Genomic DNA, 20,055 nt, shown 5'->3' on the forward strand with positions numbered 1-20,055 from the left:
TCACTTGGGAAAGGTTAATGTTTTTATAGCATTGCCAGTTAGGTATAAACTGTTCATACAATATGATTTACATTTATGTATATCTTTACTTTCCCAGAAAGGCTTTAAATAGTCATTTGAAAAGAAAAAAAAAAAGACACCCAGTGAAAAATTAAATAAATTTCAGTTGCTTTGTCTTACTGTATACAGTGTGAATTGAGTAAAATGCTTTCATTGATGCTCAAAATAAGGTCCAGCTGTTGTTTTTGTCTCTGTTGCAATGTGAAGTGTTTAATATTTTTAAAACATTTTCAGCTAATTATAATTTCCATTTTATGCTTTAATTAATACATTTCCAATGCAAACCCAATATAGTTAAATACATACGTATTGCTTTCATTAAAGGTTAGGTTAGCTTCTAGTGGCTAATTAATTCTGAATTTATTGATTCAATGTATTAATGAATTTTTTTATTTTGTATTTTGGTAGGGTATTCACCCTAAGAGTAGAGTGGGGACAGTTTATTTTAGTAAATGCATGTACCTTCACGCAGTAATTAGATGCAGAGACCAGTGTGTACGGATGTATTATAACTGCAGCTCAGCATTTTCAGAATGATTAGTATACTGCAGAAAGAAAAAGCCTATAATCTTATTTTCTTTATGTAAGAAGCTGGCACAAAGGAAGAATGATTCAAAGGAACACATCAGAATTGAGACAAGTGGGTCTGTGAGTTACTTGCATTTTGATGAACACATATTAAATGAGATTTAAGTTGCATTTTCATCGAGACAGTTTCAGAAACATGTCACTAAGGGTTTGTGCTCTCTAGCCTTATGCAGGTGTTGTGTGCAGTATTGGGTACCTGACCCTCTGTTGCTCAGGTTTTGGAAGTATCTTGTGTGCATCTTTCACACAGTCAGCAATGTTACAGTCTGAAATCAGATTGGAAAAGTACTGACTGCCTGTAGTCACAATTTAGTGTTTTGTATTGATATGATGAGTGAAAATCTGTCTTTGGATGATACCGTTAGACTGAAAGTAGAGAGAGCTCTTTGCTCTCTTCAGATGGCATTTAAACTCATAGAGGTGGTAGAGACTAATTTTAAATTCATGTTACATAGCTTTCTAATAGATAACATCTTCATCAGAACTCCTAGATTTTGCAGAAGGAGGATAATGCACTTTGGTTTGAGCAGGGCAAAAACTGATGGACCCTGCTGACTTTGGTAACTTATGAATTTGATTTGGCCTCCTACACTGGCCTTCTTGGTATATCAGGAGGTATTGGTGGCTGAAAAGAAAAATTAAAATACACTAAACGTCACTTTACTGTTAAACCAGTAAAATTAAGTCAAACTTTGTAATGTGTTTAACTATACTTTTGTGTTTGGAACAGAATAATTACATTTCATGCTTTGGCTTTGGTAGTTGGTAGCAATGATCGGGAGAGATTCCCTTCTCTCCTGCAGTTCTGCTAAGAGTGGTTGCCCTCCCACCCCCATCACTTTTCTATCTCCATTCCTGATTTTTCTAGGGCATCAGCCTTTAGCCAGAACATATTAAACATTAGGGATATAGGGATCATAGAAGGGATTTGTTGTCTCTCAGATGATGATCGGTGACACGAGTTTAAATTTGTACAAACCTACAAGCTTTGATTTAGGAAGGAGGTGCCCCCAGACTAGATGAATAATGATTATAGGATTTTGTTCTTGTTTTCTCTGCAGCAAGATCACTGATATGTCTTTTGGAGTGTCTTGTTGGACCAGTCACTTAGTGCTGTTGCTCTCTGCTTGTGCAGTGCAGCTGAGGGTTAAACACTTTATCTGAAGCCTTTCGTTCTACTCTACAGCTATCAGGGGAACCGGTTTGCTTTCTGATAAGAGATTAGATTAAACACGCCAACAGCTCCTTTCACCTGAAAATCTGTTATACAGTTAAAAAGTTGTCACAGAGTTTGGCTGACATCTGGAAAACTAGTATATAGTAAGTACCAAGTGTGGTACAGGCATCTTCTGACTCAGGGCTATTTTAGACCAGGAGCCACTGTTGAACTATCTGAATGCAATGTTTAATCTCTGTCCACAACTCCCATCTCCAGCATGTCTGCTATCTCCCATACAATGTGAAATTTATTTCATATTATCATCTTTGTTACTCTCACTGCAAAATTAATATCATGTGGTGTATTAATTGTAATTAATATATTGTTTTAAAGTGACATCATGTTTAATTTTTTTCTTAAGTGTTATTAATTTTGGCTGTACTTCTTGCTTTCAGTTAGTTAAAAATGACACTTGATATCTTTTGTATGGAAACCAGCAGATTTTTTTTTGCTGGAAGATCCCTCAGTGAATTAAGCACATGGCGCTCTATGAAGTAACATGTGCCCATGTAAAACATGTTCTTTAGTAGGTGACTGCTCATTGTGTGCCAAGTTGAGTCAAATCTAAACCTAAGAATATTTATACAAGTTAGACCATCTGAAATACTTAATAGTGCCATGTTGTTTGTAGCAGGTTCCTGCAATTTTCTATTGTGTGCTGAAGTTCACATATATTGTTGATAATGATCTTATGGGATTTTGATGTGCACAGCTCTTATAAGTCCAAGTTTTGTTTTTAACATTATCTGTAGCAGTTTTGTGTGGTGAACAGATTTTTAAATTGATCCGATGCTTTTGGTTTATTTAAAAGAAAGCAACTGATCCTGATAGCAAATCAGCTTGATGAACTAAGTTTCACATTAATAATGACCTTTCATCTAAGGATAGGGAATTTGAAGGATTATTTTAACTAAGGGAGTGAAAGGAAGAGGTGTGGTAAATCTCAGAAGAAGAGAGCGTTTATCACTCTGTTTAAAAAGCACTAGTAGGACTTTGAATTAGGAATTTGTATTTCTTTGTATTATTCAGCTTACCAGTTCTTTTTTTCTCTTGATTTTGAAATACTTAAAAGAGATGTAGAGATCACTTCAAGTGGTCTTTCTAAAAAATATTGTTTTCTTAGCATAGTTTCCTACTTTATTTTCTGTCTTCTCTCTTTTTTTTTTTATGGGGGGGGTGGAATTGGAAAGCACCTATTTTTCCTTTGATTAATATTTTTGAAATGCCCTTAATAAAGAGCTAATTTAAACCATCTATTTCACGTCCCTTTTATTGTATCAGTTTAATTTAATATTTCTGGATTTACATGCTTCCAAGGATTTTTAATTCACTTCTGTGTAAATGAAGCAGCTAATCCTGAGAGAGACATAAAGTCACTCCAGTGAAGGGATTATGAATTCTGTGCTTAGGTTGCTTCAACCCTGAGAGCTGGCATCTGCTCATGGGTGTTAATACTGTGCTGGTGAGAAAATGGTCCTGAGGCAAGGTATCTGTGAATCCTAAGAGTAACTGTTTCTGACAAAAGTTGAACTAAAGCAAGTGACTTTTCAGTGCCGTGCTTAGGCCTGGTGTGAGTTTAGGGTTTTGCAATCTTATTTTCGGAAGTACCAGTGAATAAGGCAGTTGAGTTTACAAGGGTTTTCATAACAGGCTCCCTAAGAAAACAAGTTGGAAGGCGTTTTGGTTGTTGCTTTTCCTGCTGGTATCTGCTTTTCACTTGTGGTTATCAAACTGTCACGTACATGAACATGTAGTGCAGCATTTTCTGAGTCATTAGCTGCTGAGGTAGGGCTTCAGTTACAAAAGTACAGCTGCAAATGGTCCTGGTGACAGTCTGAGCTGATCATGATCAGTTGTTACCTTCCTTGCCTTATTCCTTAGACCTAACCTGAGAACCCATCAGCAGATACCTGGTGCTGTTCCATCTTGGAACGCAGTAGCTGAGCTGGCAATGATGGAGATGAGTGCCAGCACTGTAAAGCAACTCCAGATACGAGTATCAGCTAGATAACCCTGAGCTCAGGGAGCTGTAAGTGGCATAATTTGATGGTTCAGTGCACCAGGTGTGGTCTTGAGCATCTTGTGGCAGTTTCTGTGGTAAAACAGATCATCACTTGGTTTTCATGTTAGCCGACTGGCCTCTGGACCATGGAGGCAAATGTTAACATTGTACTGGTGCATTCCTGTTAAAAAGAAAAGTTAACTTGGACACACGGGGCAGAGGGAAGAGCTGTATCCCGTTTTGTGAAAGTGGGTCTACGATGTGGCTTGTCCAGCATGTGATGGTAAGAGCTATTAAGGGTTTCACACTGTGATACATTCACAATGAGGTGTGTGTATGCACTTCAAGGATGAAAAGATAGCTGAGCCTTATTGACAGAAGACTGAGAGGCTGTAAATAAATTCTGGTTTGAAATGAGAAGGTGGCTCATGTTGCCTGTATCAGCTGTGCTCAGGACAGTCCTTCCAAGAGCAGTGGGAGAGGTGCTACTGATGCAGCTGCAGCTGAAATCTTACTGGTTTGTACCCAGGAATAATTGTATTTAGTGCTGTGGTGTGTAAAACAATCATAAGGAATGTGGTACGCACAGGATGTGTCTTCTATTATGCCTTTGTGTGCCTTTCCCATGGAGAAGAAAGATAACTAATAAAGAAACAGTGATAAAGTTCTATTAAGAAATGCTACTTATGATAAAGAGAAATTACTGGGAGCTGCTATTTATGCCTCCTTTCTCCTCATGATAATGTCATGAGGATCGCCAACGTGTGTCATTCTCTTCTTTATGGTACATTTTGACTCTCTCTAGTGGCTGCCTTGTTTCATTTTTCTGAAATGCCACATTGCTGGTAGGAAGAGAGCCATATACATACAGCCTGTGCTCACAATCTGGAACTGGCACAGCAATGTTGTATTGCTAAGCAACAGTTGGCATCATGCTGTCTACTTCCCTGCTGCCTGAAAAATCCAGATCAGCATCTAGCGCATGTTTTAGGTAGTGAAAAGAGTAGTAGGTTTATACCTTATTTTGTGTGAAGTTTGTTGTTCATTCTTTAGTAAAATGTTAAATAGCAGTTCAGAGAAATACAGTCAGGGCATGCTTTGTTCATCCCCAGGATGGCAAATCCTAGTCATCTTGGAGCCTTGCAATAGAATGTTTTTTGTGTGAAGTAAGGCCAGTTTTTTATTCAGCCAGCAATGCCTGATCTCACAAATACAGCGTGAAATAGCTAAGTTATGTACAAATCTGTGGTTTTATACTAATGGGCTGTAGGATCAGAACAGGTCTCAATTATTCTCTTCTGTGTATATGCATTGCAGGATTTAACAGGAAAAGATGAAGATTTGTGCATTGGAGTGCAGTATTGATAGCCTTGGATTTTAAATGCCTTTTTCTGATTAAGTAAAGACTTTCTTTGCTGCTTCTATAAAACTTATTTTTCTAGTTGTTTAGAATCCGCCACTTTAAAAACTAAAACTCAAAATCCCAATTGAATATACTACTAGTTAAGCAGCACCCTGTAGTTCAACAACATCCTTGAGCAGTTGGTTTTGGTCTTTAGTACTTGTTAGATAGTAAAGGTTGGAGCTAAAGGGAGCTTCAGATGGGAAATTTTCAAGTTGCAAGTTTCTCAAGATTTTTATTCCCTGACAGAAAGACGTAACAACTGGGACCATCAGCCTAGCAATATTCCGACATACGTATACATGAACTGCTGTCCAGATTTTTTTCCTCCAGACTTTTCCTTCACGATCACTGAAAAACTTGGAAATTCTGGGTTTTTTCCTATCACCTATTAAAGGTTTTCTTGCTGTTAGAGGATGGTAAATCTGTGGGGTTTTTTTTCCCTGCAGAGGAAATTGTTTTGCCAGGACCTGAGTAGTATGATGCATGCCCAGTTCTGGTAATATGATTCATGGCATTGAGTGATACTGTCTATAATTTTAAAAAGTCATTTTGGGACATCTGGAAAAATGATAGTATATTTTGTTGATAGAAAGATCAGGATAGAAGGACTTTTACAATAGGACAATAAGCTTTGCTTGCTTATCATATTTTTTATGCAGAACTTCAGAATAATATTTAATAAGGACAATCTACTTCTGCATGGTTGACTTCAGCATTGGAAATCTGTGTATCTCCTGTTTTGGGATGGTAGCTCCATTTCACCATTTGAAATTTTGAAGTATAGGGTGAGAGACAACAGAAGAATCAGAAGTCACACCTTGTTCTGTGCATTTGTGTGATTCTCACAGCATATTAACACCTGTTTTCTACCCATAGGAAATCTGTCCAGTCTAAGTCGTCTTGGCCTGAGGTACAACCGGCTGTCAGCAATTCCCAAGTCTTTAGCAAAATGCAGTGAACTGGATGAGCTGAACTTGGAGAACAACAACATTTCTACTTTACCAGAGGTGAGGAATAGAGGCAGTGGACTGGGGAGGGGATGCTGCTGGAGAGCATCCATGTTTTGTAAAGGGAGTGGAACAGGGGAAATTATTTCATCTTGCATCTTAACTCTGAGGAATACCCTTTGTTTTAACCTAAAGGTAATGTGAATTATGTCAATTGTGTAAATATTAGGTATATTTAATCAGTATAGAAGGACTAATGTCATGCAACTTGAGTCAAAACTGGGAGCAACATGTGGTTGTATTTGCTGTGCTCTGTCTTTAGAAAACCTTTAATAATGAGTTCAGATTCCCACCCTTTAAGACAGATAAGTGTTTCTCAGTGTTTCTGCTTTGTGAAGCATTAGTGCCTGGAAGTAATTGTTCAGACGACAGAAAAAAATCTGATGTTCTGATGTGTCTTTACTAAAAGCTGATGCTTCTTATTTTGGATATTTATTCAATTTCTTTAGAACCTTTTAAGATTAAGACTTTATGACACAACATAGTCTCTTCTGTTTTTATGATGGTCAAACTGCTTTCCTAAACTGTCATCCCCATGACCCCAAGTTGTCAAAATTACTAGTATGAAGTGAGGTTAAAGGTTATCTAAATATGTATATAGCAAACTATAAATAGAAGAAAAAAAATGCACTTGGTATTAGGCAAAGTATTTACAATAACAAAGGGCAGTAAGTAACTAATTTTCCTCAGATAAATTTCTGAGCTCAGCAATGATAGACTGAAAGAGAGAATTTAATAAATGTTTGGGCAAGACTATAATTTAAGAAAATGCTAGAGTGAAAGCACCAGGCTGCTTTTACGATGAAAGCTAAGCTAGCCCACCCCACCCAGATGTGTTTACAAAAGAAACTACAGTGTAATTACAAAAAGCTAACATGGGGGATGATTACTTGCTTTAAAACATGTTCAGTCGTAATACAAACCTCTTTGTAACTGTGCTGCCTTCTTCAGGTATATTTGCCCACAATATGTTAACACTTAAGTTTGCAGAAGTGTATAGTTTATACTGTAATCTGTTTAAAATAAAACATGTTGTGCTATAAGACAAAGAACTGTATTTGTAGAAGAAATTTGTGAATTTCAAAACATAGCTGAAGCTGCTGACACAATGCCTAATAAATATTTTATCTTAAAAGGATGGGCTGGAAGAAGGCAGCTCTCATAGATGTAAGAGCATTGTTCTCTTTGTGCTGCCAAAGCTCTCTTGCTTCCCTTCAAATGCATTTAATTACTCTAGGCTATTACAGTGAATTAGCTAACATATTTTAGATATTTTTTTCGTATACAAGCAGCCTTCAAAACCAGCTTTTTGAGATGCCAAGATCCATCTGAAGCAATAAAGCATGTTAGAGCTCTGGGACTGCCTAACCCGAGGACTAACATATTTTAATTAAAGTATAGGTAGAAACAATATTTCCTAATCAAAGATTGTACTAATTAATGATTAGGTTAGATTAATACACATTTCAAGATCCATTATTTTATCTGTAATGGGGAGAATGCTTCACTGATATTTGCTGAGATGCCCCCACTGTCTATAAAGTTTTAGCCAGGGCATGTAGGTAAGTCCCTGTTAGATCCTATTTTATTTACAATAATATTAATAAACTATAAAAGTAGCCAAAGCTTTCCTGGTGAAACAGCAAAGCCATGGTCTTAAAGCATTTACAGTGAATATGGAGCTCAAATTGCAATCCAGAAGTACTGACATTAGGAATATGGTTGGAATCATTATCTTGTTGCTGCTCATTCCTGATTGCAGATGTTGCATTATTTATGGTATGTAATGCCATGCATAAATCTCCAATTTCTGTAATACTTAAGCAAATAGGGCTGGATTCAAGTTGGTGTAGTAATAAGCAAAGGTGACACTTCAGCAGTAATTTAGATCTCATTATCCATCTCCACAGTTCCAGCAATGTGCTTGGCACGTAACTACCACATGAACTGAGATATGGGCTGCTGGGATTTTGGAATCTAATTAGATTGTCAAAAGAAATAAAACTCTGGATTCAATGGGCAGCCCTTGCTATCCAGCTTACCTATAGGCTTCTTGCTTTTTATTTTTTTAAGGGGAAAAAAAAAATAGAGCAGTAGCTACTTAGGAATATTTTAGAAAGTGGAAAAAACAATGGAATTTTCCAACCCATCCTATTCGTTTTCTCTGTCAGATTATATGAAACTATTATGATATAATTACAAGACACTGACAAGTTGTGATCACAGTATGGATTTTTATGAAGTTACCAAAGATTTGTACTGGAATTATCAAATGTCTCTTCTGGGAGCCATTGTGTGGGGTTGATATTTCTTTGGGCCCTGTTTTGATGTGGGTGAGTTACTGGAGCCGAAACAGCTGCTGGGGATGGGATGGACATGCTGCCCCTGCTCTCCTGGAACAACATGTCATTAGAAAAATTGCTTTCAGAGGAGAAAAGAGTTACTGAAACTCCCAAACCTGTGTTTTTAAATGTGGTATGTTTCCTTTTTTTGTATCTGTCAGCATGCAGGGAGGAAGGGAGAAATAAGGTAGTGACTGATGACTGTGAACAGAGGTTGTTGCTGGTGGAAGTTTTATCAAATTTAACACTGGTTTGTGTGTTGCAACACTTCTTCAGGGGATGGACTTGAGGGGGGAAAAACATTTCTCATTAGACCCATAAGGGAAAAGAGATGCATTCAAATAAATCTGTCCTAAGTTCTTGGGTGGTTTTCTTCTTTCTACAGGGTCTTTTATCCAGCCTTGTCAAACTGACTAGTTTAACATTGGCCAGGAACTGCTTCCAGTCCTATCCTGTGGGTGGCCCGTCCCAGTTCTCCACAATCTACTCTCTCAATATGGAGCACAACCGCATCAATAAAATCCCCTTTGGAATTTTCTCTAGAGCTAAAGTATTAAGTAAGCTGAACATGAAGGTGAGGCACAGAAACATGCTACTGTGTAAAATCAATGAGGAGCACTGTTTGCTGCTCCATGAATTCTGGCAGACTTAATAATGCAAGGAATGAATTTATCATGCTGAAGTGGATGCTGCTGCTATCACATATATAAATAATTCTGTATTAGTGTAAAATAGTGCTATCAAGATGTTACTAATTTTCTTTATGTTTTGTTAGTTAAGATTTTGTCACATTTGCTTCAGTTTGAACAATGAAAATAAGACAGCTGGCTGCAAAGTTTTTGAATATCCACATGGGAGACAAGCATGTAGATTTCTCCCTCAGAGGCTGTTAAACTTTACATTATAAACAGAGCTATGTAAAATAACTTTTTAAAATATAGTCTTTCAAAACCTAAGCTAGAGACTTTTGGCAATATTTGAAGAGCAAAACAAAAGAACTTGTAAGTGTGCTAATACAGTTAAAGTAGGGAAAAGAGATGTTATTTTTCTATGAATAGATTTATTTCAAGAAATGCTTGAGCAGTAGCTAAGCTCAGCTACTGTTTTAGAATAGCTTGACACAAATGAATCCTCAATTTGCATTGTCCAGTTTTTTCACATACCCATTTGTAATTTTGCCTGTTTACCACAACTTTGTGTGACCATTTTTTGAAAGATTTTGTGGTGTCTGGTCTAAATCAAATATTTAAAAACTATTTTGAGCAGTAACAGGTTCAGAGTAATTTCAGATGTTTTTACTCTGAACCATTAAAGTATATGGGGTTTTTTTGGTTCTTTTTTTTGGTTGTGGGTTTGTTGGCTTTTTTCCTCTCAACAGGGTTTAGGGTGTGGGTTCTGGTGGGAATTTTTAGTGATGATGTTTATTCTCTTGATTGATTTGTTTGGATTTTTTTAAAAATCTATATTTTTAGGATTCAAATGTTTGCTGATAGCACCTTTTTAAGTTACAGTGAACTTTTTGTTCTTTTTTTTATCCACCATCCATTGTATTCAGCAGAAATAGGACAGTGGTTAAAAAATATTTCTAAAGGATTTTTTTTGAGGATTATGTGCTTCTAATTTTTGCACTTCAGTTTATATTAGTAACAGAGAGTCAATTCTGTAACTCTAGATTGGTACCAGTAATATTTGGTGGAATTTGAAAAAAAAAATAGGCCAATTAATAATAGTTGATTATTTCATTATCAACTATGTTGTTATGAAGTATTTCTGTTAGCATTTTGTTTAATCTGTCAGATGCCTTCCCAACTTCTGGCAAGGGCAGACCCTAAATGTTTGATATATTAAATCACAGGACAATCAGCTGACGTCTCTCCCCTTGGACTTCGGGACTTGGACAAGCATGGTAGAGCTGAACTTAGCGACTAACCAGCTCACAAAAATCCCTGAGGATGTCTCTGGGCTTGTTTCTCTCGAGGTGAGAAGAGTATAAGTTAACACCTAAGTGAATACTTGCAACACATTCGCTACTTCAGGTTTAAGTGATATTACTTTTGGGTCAAATAAAGCTAAATAAATGTGTGTACCTGTGCTGTTTAATCCCCTGTTGCATCTGTTTGTGGCTGTCGTAAACAGCTTTTGAATGTTCTTTAGGTTCTTGATGAGTGTGCACAAACCACCACGCACAGCTGTACTTTTAGCCAGGTAGAAAGAAAATTTTTCTCAACAGGAATCTGTGTTGTAAATGCAGTGTTGCTGAACTTGGTTTAGTTCCTGGAGACCAGCATGGAAGCAGCAGGGATCAGAAAAATATAATGAAATGTTTGACAGCCAGAGGTGGTTTGAGTGGAGCTCTGTGAACCTTGTAGGCAGCCAGGTGGGAATTCCCAGCCTTTGAGGGGGAAGAACTCGTAGGTTAAAAGCATGAACTAAACCTGCTCTGTCCCCTCATCCTGTTTCTCAGGGTACCATCAGCAGAGACAAATTATTGCCTTGGAGGGACAGAAAGACAGAGTTACTTGTTTGGGCAGTTGAGGGGACTTTGTAGGCTCTGTGAGTTGCTGGGAAAAATCTGTTAAAGAACTGTAACAAATGGCATATTTGAAATTGCAAATTTCCAATGTGACTTCTGTGAATATCTAATTATTCCTGTAGTGTAGGGCTAAAATTATGACAGAGTAATAGTTACTTAATAGCCTAGTTCCCTTTTAAGTTAAGGCTGTGGTTGATGTGATTGGGAAATTAGTAACCTCTAACAACTGGGTTTGCTGGTGGTCTGTCAGCTGCTGAAGCTGGAGAGCTGCTTGGTTTGCTGACCTGTTACCACTGTGTTTCTCTGTAATTAAAAAATCAAACACAAAGGGCTGTTTGGGCGGTGTTTACACAAAAGTGAAGGTTCCCACAGCAGTGCTAAGTCAGCTGCATTGCACGTAGGTAATATTGTCTGTTCCTGCCTTTGTTTCTTGATATGCAATTAAAACATTACTGTTCTCACTGCATGTGTAGTGCATAAAGGATGGTCTCTGAAATGCTGCTTGTGCTAATCCTCAGGCACTGCCTTTCTTTCACTTTGATTTTCACTTTGATTCTCACCATGCCTTTGTTTTGTTCCTGCCTCTGGTATTTTCACATTACATGAAACCAGTGAGAGTTGGGATTATTGGTAGAAGACAGGCACTTGCAACCTTGGCTGGATGTGTGTGGCTGGCACGAGGGTCCACACTGGCTGCTCTTTCACATCCTCATGTGAAATGTGCCTCCTTAAAGAGCTAGATAATAGCATTGTTTAATCAGTAATTAATTACCTGACTACTCATGGTACTGTTATGAGGCTTGATTAGTTCCAAGAACTGCAGGGTTTCTCTGGAGGAAAAATGGTGTATTAGTGTAACCCCTGTGAACTTGCCTGTGAAATAATGAATGTTAACTTTGCTAACCCTGCAAATAAAGATACACTTTTTGAACGTGGGGTATTTATAATTCAACTTGGAAAGGAGGAGAAAAACAAGAGGACATCACTGTAGTAGGTGTGGGTGTGTGATGGCAGCCCATTTTGGAAAGCCCATGTTCTGCTTAGGTGCTCCCATCTGTGTGTTTATTTGCTGTTGCTCCTAACCAAAGGGACATAGGGAGAAGAGGAAGTACTAAGCTTTTTAAGGAGGCCTTGGCAAGCACAGCAAATAATGTAAAACATGATTGTGAGATGGCTATAAGGAAGCATAACAAAATGATAGGCAAATTCAGGAAGAAATTGTTTTTCTTTGGTCATTTGCAGAAATAAGGTTTCTATTGTTTTTGCTTTACATTTCTTATTATGTATAATAATATTTGAAAGAAGTGTATACTAAATGTATGTATTTATATAATTAAAAACTTGAAAAAATTATGTTAAATCACTGACTTGTTTTATTTTTTAAAAAATGTTAAACTACTTCCTTAATGTAAATGTAGGCTAATATTGGACTTCATTACTTGAAAATGTATTAAAAAAAGTATCTTAATCTCTTATTTACTTATTTTGTTGCTGACATTCTGTGTGTGGTGTTTCTTTTTTGAGGTTCTTATTTTGTCAAACAATCTCCTAAAGAAGCTTCCTCATGGAATTGGAAATCTACGGAAACTCCGAGAGTTAGATCTAGAGGAAAACAAACTGGAATCCTTGCCAAATGAAATAGCTTACCTCAAGGATCTGCAGGTGAAACAATAATTGGTCAAGATAAGCATCTTACGTCCTTTATTTACACCATGCTGATTTAATTGCAGCTTTTTGGATGAGTGGAAACTATTTGAAAGTGGACATAGAAACAAAAGTTAAGAGTCTTGTGCAACTTCACTCACAGTCAGTCCCCATTAACTGTTCCCCAGCTTTGTTAGTTAATACTAACTAAGAGCAAAAAATTTGTGAAGGTTTTAACTGTTGTACCATGAGCATGATACCACCCCAGGAATTATTTCAGTCATGCTCATGAAATCTTCTATGTTTAGGCATGTGTTTTATTAGGCACCTTTTTACTTTTACATTCAGTGATGCTTGATAGAGATTAGAAATGTCGATGAATGGTTGAAATTTTTCTTGTTCAAATTCTTGAGAGTAGAACCCATTCATTTGTCAGCTGCATATCTTGTTACTTGCTGTCATTCCAAGCAAAAATCATTAATTTAATTTGTAAAATGTGGTTTTCCCTTAGAAATTGGTTCTGACTAACAATCAGCTGACCACCCTTCCAAGAGGAATTGGTCACCTCACCAATCTGACGCACCTTGGGCTTGGAGAGAACCTTCTCACACACCTTCCTGAGGAAATTGGTAAGATCCCGTTGTCTGGTGTGATGCAGTGTGTCTGGGCAAAGCACATATCATAGCCAGCTATTTTGCCCATCAGTAAAAGCCACAAAATTAATTTGAAACTTCTAGATATGTGCAGCCTGATGTGAAGGATGTGCCACAGGAACAGCACTGTGATGTGCAGATGAAGAAGGCATGGTTTGTCTCTCGCATCATCTTTGGTGAGGAGCCATTACGGCTGCTCATCTTATATGTGCCTCAATGTGAGAAAAACCTAAAATAAACTAAACCCAGAGCTTTGTAATTTATAAGCTAGTGAGTTTTGATGCTGTGGAAACAAACTGTGGAATTAAAATCAGTAAGAACATTTTAAATACCACTGTAGGAGTACAGTTTGGTTATTAAAGCTGGTTGTCTTCACAGATGAGAGAATAGTTACTTATTGTCAGGTGTTTTATGTATCATGCTATCAACTGTTTTCTTCTATAGCTTCTACTTTTGTTTGGTTTGCTATGCCATGAGTCCTGCCTACTGCTTTCTCTTGTGAAAGACTAAATAGTCTCTTAGGTTATAGGAGATGTTTATGGTATATAAGACTGGAAAATGGGGAGTATTTTGGGGAGGACTTTTTTTGAAATTACTTTGTTTTCCAGCTTCTGGTTAACCTGTATTGCAGTATGTGTAGAGGCAAACTGTAAAAGTTTAATTCAGGAAAAAAAAATTCACACTTGTTAGTTCCATTAAATAAATTCATAAGTTAATCTTCCTGTGCAGGGAAGTCACACTCTCCTGCTTTTTCTGCTGTGACATATGACAGTTATGGCTTCAGGTCTTTAATATATGGCTTCTAATTACATAAAAGGAATGACATAGATATTTTTAAAGAGAGAGTAGATCCTGTATGGTATAAGTATTTCCTAGGTCCTTTTGAGTAGATAGCTGTTTCATGTTGCCTGCACTTGCATAGCTCATGAATGGCTGTGGTGAATTCCCTTTCAGTTCTCTTATTCTTTATATTTGCAGTTCATTTATTATCTAAAGGAGATGCCTCAATGGATATTTTTACAGGGAAATTAAAGCAAATTGTTTCTTGCTTAGGTACTGGTGAACAGAACTTGCTGTGCTTGAGAACAGGAGTCTCAGTGACTCAAGGTTCTGTATAGGAAAGACTCTTCAAGTGGACTCAGAGCCTCTGTCTAAAAGTTAGAAACTGCATGAATCAAAAAGATACTACTACTACTTACTATTTTATTTTAACCAGGTACACTGGAGAATCTGGAAGAACTGTATTTGAATGACAACCCCAATCTGCACAGCCTTCCCTTTGAGCTGGCTCTTTGCAGCAAACTGTCAATAATGAGCATTGAGAACTGCCCGCTCAGCCACCTTCCACCTCAGATTGTTGCAGGAGGACCCTCCTTCATCATTCAGTTCCTAAAAATGCAGGGACCATATCGTGCCATGGTCTGATGCTCATCGACTTGTCCAATACACTGTACAAAATCCAAACTGCATTAATGTTGTAATTGTCTGTATATGTATATATAATATAATATATGTGGTTTATATTATATTATATATATATAAATATATAAATAATATAAAAAGGCAAATTTAAGACTGCATTATGTGTTTCTGCTAATAGAGGAATCATAGCCATTTAGATTTTTTTTTAAATTCTGTAAAAATGCTTGTCTAAGTTTTCTTTGCTGAACTTGATGGAAGTTGTCTGAATAATCTGAAAATGCCAGTTCATTTAAAGCAATTGCCAATGAACTCAAAGTTTAAATTTAAGGGACAAAACCAGTTTTGCTTAGATTTACTTTCAGTTAAAAGAAATGTATAACCTTTATATAATGAACTTTTCTGTTTTCCTCCTCTCCCCCACGCCCCCTTCTTTTTTTGTGTCAAAACCTGAAAGGGTCACGTCCCCTGAGGTTGGTATTTTCTTTTAACTTATTTTGAGATTTGAAGCAAATGGTGTTTTTATATTGTTTACAGTCAGAGTAAATCACTGGATTTTGTTTTATTCTGATTTGCTCTGTTTTAATCAATCATATCTAGAGTTTATATGCCTCTGCTGATGAATTTTTATCAACCAGTTTGTATATGAAAAACATACTCATCAAAACAACTGGCAGGTGAAAAGGATGCAGTCAAAACACAAAGAAAAGAAAAAAAAAAAGCTTGAATTCCTTTAAGTCTTGCTTCCCTGAGTTATCAGTTGCAGGCATAACATATCTGAACTGAGCCTTTTGCGGTTGGTCTTTTCTAGCACAAGTAAACCTTTTCAGATTGGTAAAAATGTGGAGTATCCTCAGTGAAGAGCGGTTTTCATTGTGTGAAGTAACAAGTCCATGAGGTCTAACAGTACAGTTAAGTGACAAGGAAATAATATATATGTACATTTTTATTACAATGTTGAGTCATAAACTACAACAGGCAATTTTAAGGATTCCTTATAGACCTTGTACAATAAATGAATGTGTCTTACTTTTAAACACTGCAATATATGTAAGTTTTAAGGTTGGTTAACAATGTACTATGGTTTTATATCTTGACTTGCCTTGTACCTCCTTCCATTATGGAACTTCTGTGTCCAAGCACAATATCTTCACACTGTGCTGTTTTGCTGCTGAACTAAATGCACTTTTCCCCACAGCTGGGGCACTTGCTTCAAAATATTCAGTTCAGTATCTTGATTATTCTTTTTTAACTTCATCCTATCTGTTTCAGTATTAAACCGATCTGTTAAAAAAGAGGCACCTTTTTCATTTGTGCAGAGATGTTGATAGCTCAAGAGAGACATTATAAGTAGTGGACATGCAGTTTTATCACAAATTTCTTGGCTCTTTAGAAGGCAGAAGATGCTTCAGGGAGATTTTCACTATTGCTGCACTTGCAGTTGTCCTTTTTCAGGAGGGTAAGAACTCGAGGCAGTCACATTCCATGGTTACCCAAGAACTGTTCTGTTTATACTCACTGGAATTACTGCTGGGGTAGTGTGGCTTACAGGGCTGTACCTTTTGCACAAAATCAAATCAATGGATGACATGGGAAATCTGTTTCACATGCAGAAGTTTGGGAATATTATTTCTGGCTTTCAGGCGTGCTTATTTAGAAATATTTCCTCAATCTGCTTGCATTTTGTTTTGTTGTATGTCTTTTCATTAACAAGGAGTAAGTTTTAAATGGAAGGCAGGTGGAGATATAAAACCTTAGAGGGCTTAAACATGCTGTAAAACTATTGTAGATGTCACTGGATTTTACTAAGTAATGTTCTATTCTTTCTCACACACTCTCTCTGTTGTTCCCTCCCCCTTCCCTTTTTTTTTTTTTGTTTTGTTTTACATCTACTGTAGATTTTCAGTTTAGACTTTAGTTTATAAAAGGCTAGTTCCTTACAGTTCTGCCTGAGTTAACTTTCTCAGCACTAAGGAGTTAAAATATGAAGATGCTGAAGTGCTTAGTATCAAGACTGTAATTGAAATTCTGAATATACTGCAAAGTCCGTGTTTGTGCCCTCAGGTCACTAGGGGGGAAACCGGTTTGGTTTATATGGTTCCTTAAAGCAAAAGTGGCGACCCCTTGTGTTTCCAAACGTCTTGGTCTCATTCCCTGTCTGCTCCTCAATCCCGTTTTTATAAGAGTTCAAGGGATTGAATTACAATTTAGATTGTAAATATGTTGATTATTCACCTTGTTAAGGTACATGGTTAATGACTGTATGATTGGAGCTGACCCTCTCGCACATAAATTCCTGTGGGGAAGTTGGTTACCAAAATAGTGCTCCTTACACTCACTTAAAAACAAGCTATTCTTTTCAGTACACTTATAGGAATAAATAAAGCTATGTTTTAATTCATTACTATATTAAAAACAGGATATTTTTTCAAACTATCTTTGTACTATTATGGTTGTTGCAATGCCAGATAATCCTGAGCCCTGTTTTAGAAGTTTAATTTTATACACTTCGAGGTGAATGCTTATTTTTTCAGTGCCTCAAGAGAGATTTGAATAAGAGCAGTGTGAGAGAAGTTCTGGTGCAGGAGAAATCGAGTCAGAAGAATCTGAAAAGTTCTTTCAAATGATCTGAAAGTTTAAAGCATTAAATATTTGGCACAGATTGGAAATACATGTATATAAATCCTTATAAGTACAATACATGGATTTATATCCAGATCTATACACCAGCCATTTTGATCATTCAAAATGGTCTTACCTCCTGAAATAACAGACTTTTGCATTTCCCAGGATGCTGGATTTTTAACTGGTGTAGATTCTAGATGGTTTTATTGCCTGGTGACATTCAGTTGAACACACATACTGGCTTACACATGTTTAAGAATTTTATTTGTCCATATCAGCTAAAGTATGAATGGAAAGAATGTCATTCTGACAACTGTATGTGTACATAAATACAGAAATGTATTTGTGTATCTATACATGTATGAGAGTATAGACAAGGTGGAGAAATAAATTATTTACAGCATTTTTGAAAATAAGATTGAGAAACGAGTGATTCCCAGATATTTGTATTAAGTGTTTATTCTTCTTGCTATACTGAGGGAAATAATTTAGAACTGTTATTGAAAAATAGGAGAGTCTTTACTTTGGGTGAAAATCATGACCTTGATGACTTGTCCATAGCCAAAATATCAAATTTGTATATGTCTGTGCCTGTGTACGTACATACTCATGACCCACAGACACTATCCTGAATCATGCCTTGAGCTAAATTGTTATAGACTATGTAGTGTTATGGAAGTCTGGAAAGGTATAAAGTAGATCAAAGATTTGCTAAACCATGAAAAGAAGGAACAGTTGCTGTTGTGACTCACATTGGTCACAATATTGCATTTTAATTTGCTAAATAGGAGGTTTTTTATAATTCTCTGCGAAAGCTTTTAGCATAAGACTTTTAATGTTGTGTTTCCTACTGTCCCATATTCAAGTTTGTCACCAAAATTGTCTGGTGTAAGTGCAGTGGAAATGCTGCTTGTTAAGTTGAGTCACAGAGTTGTATAATTGGGACTTTCCATTTTGACTTCATGCACCCTTTTTAGAAAGATTTGGATTGTAGAATATTTGCTTCCGTGCCTCTCTTTGATTCAGTATTTTTAGGAACATGCCTATTTAGACATCTTGAAGGTTGTGTTTGTTAATGATTTAGACAATTGATACTTGGATTGTCTCTCTGGTTAGTGCTTAAACCCATTGTGTCACCTGGAATTCAAGTGTCATCTTCAATCCTTGGGATTTGAAAAATCTCTTTTATTTAACAATTAGAAAGCTTTGAGAGGTTATTTTTTTCTCCCCCTTTTTTATTAATTTTTTTTAAACCCAAAACTAAATTAAACTTCTAAATCAGCACAAATCCATATCAGGACAGTTTTCATATCTGGATGCAATGAAGAATTTTCCTGTCAGTGTCACACCTTGGCTCAAAAGAAATGCCAAAATAGCTTCTAGTTAGAAACGTGCAGTTGGTGGTCATTTGCACAACACAAACTTCAAGATACAGTAAGGACAATTACAAACAAATGATAGGCTCTTCAAATGGGTTTGTTTTCACATTAGCAAATATAAAAAAATATGTTTATTATTATTCTTATTTAGATCTTAACCAGGACTGCACAGGACCTTTGCTGTGGAAAAATATCAGACCACACTAATTTTGTGGTTAAAAGCTAAGTGAGAGTGTAAACAGTCTACAGAAATGTACTTTTAATCTGAATTATTGTAATGTTGTTATGTCTATATAAAAGATTGCCTTGCTTTTTTATAAGAGTCATTCTGTATCAATGCATTCATTATAAATAGTATATTTGTAAATAAGCTGCCACTGAGTCTTTTCAAAGTTTTCTAGTATTTCTAGTCTGACACTAACCTGGATGTAAGTCTACTTTTGCAGTACTTCAAATTATGAAGAACTGCGTTCTCATTATATACTTATTATTCTCCAAAAGATCTCAAAATATAGATTTTCATGTAGAGCAATTACAGGAAACTTCAGAAGTTGGATGATAGTAACTTCTTTACTCAAGAGTCATGTAGACTGGAGATCTTCTGTACAGCAAATATTGGTAAAAAAAAAATTATATTTATTTTGTTATGTTTTAGTAGGGCGTGTAGTAAAAAAATCCTACAGCTTTCTCTCTGATGGGGAAAATAAATCTTGGATTTTAGTGCAAAATGCATTTCAGCAACAACAAAATTAAAGTAGGTATAGAATTGCGATGCATAAAAGACAGACACCAGCATTTAATCTTCAGGTTTAATAAAAGACAGTATTGCCAAGCTGCCATGGCACTGATTAAACTGATATCTTCCAGCTCTGTCAAGCTCATTGCACAGACTGCTTCAAGAAAGGCATGCTTACATTGTGTCCTACAAACAAACAAACAAAAATTCAGTGTCCTTGGAAGTCAGAATAGAAAGACCTCAGGAGTTTGGACAGGAGGAAAGAGGACAAGGACTGCAGCTGGTTGCTTTAAAAAGCTGGAACCAGCTCTCAGAGTGTGCAGCAGTCACTTGTGCAATAATGAGTGCTTCTGTCATTTCATCAGGTCCCTGCTGATGAAAATCAGTAGAGGGTCTGATCAAAATGCCTAAATTTTGGTCTTTGAGGTGAGTCAGTCCCTGTA

The 20,055-nt window shown here is 36.5% G+C and overlaps 1 protein-coding gene across 4 annotated transcripts in view; it reads left to right on the forward strand.

The window, feature by feature from the left end:
* Positions 1-17,938, forward strand: part of SHOC2 (SHOC2 leucine rich repeat scaffold protein) — a 60,141-nt gene extending 42,203 nt beyond the window's left edge. For all 4 annotated transcript variants that reach the window (XM_064431274.1, XM_064431276.1, XM_064431275.1 and 1 more), the window contains 6 exons: positions 6,151-6,281; positions 9,009-9,197; positions 10,479-10,601; positions 12,681-12,818; positions 13,312-13,429; positions 14,670-17,938. In XM_064431274.1, coding sequence (XP_064287344.1) covers positions 6,151-6,281; positions 9,009-9,197; positions 10,479-10,601; positions 12,681-12,818; positions 13,312-13,429; positions 14,670-14,878 — 908 coding nt within the window. In that variant the 3' untranslated portion in view covers positions 14,879-17,938. The remainder of the gene's footprint in view (positions 1-6,150; positions 6,282-9,008; positions 9,198-10,478; positions 10,602-12,680; positions 12,819-13,311; positions 13,430-14,669) is intronic.
* Positions 17,939-20,055: the final 2,117 nt, after the last annotated feature.

The sequence above is a fragment of the Passer domesticus genome, chromosome 8 (genome assembly GCF_036417665.1).
Source record: "Passer domesticus isolate bPasDom1 chromosome 8, bPasDom1.hap1, whole genome shotgun sequence".
Lineage (NCBI taxonomy): Eukaryota > Metazoa > Chordata > Aves > Passeriformes > Passeridae > Passer > Passer domesticus.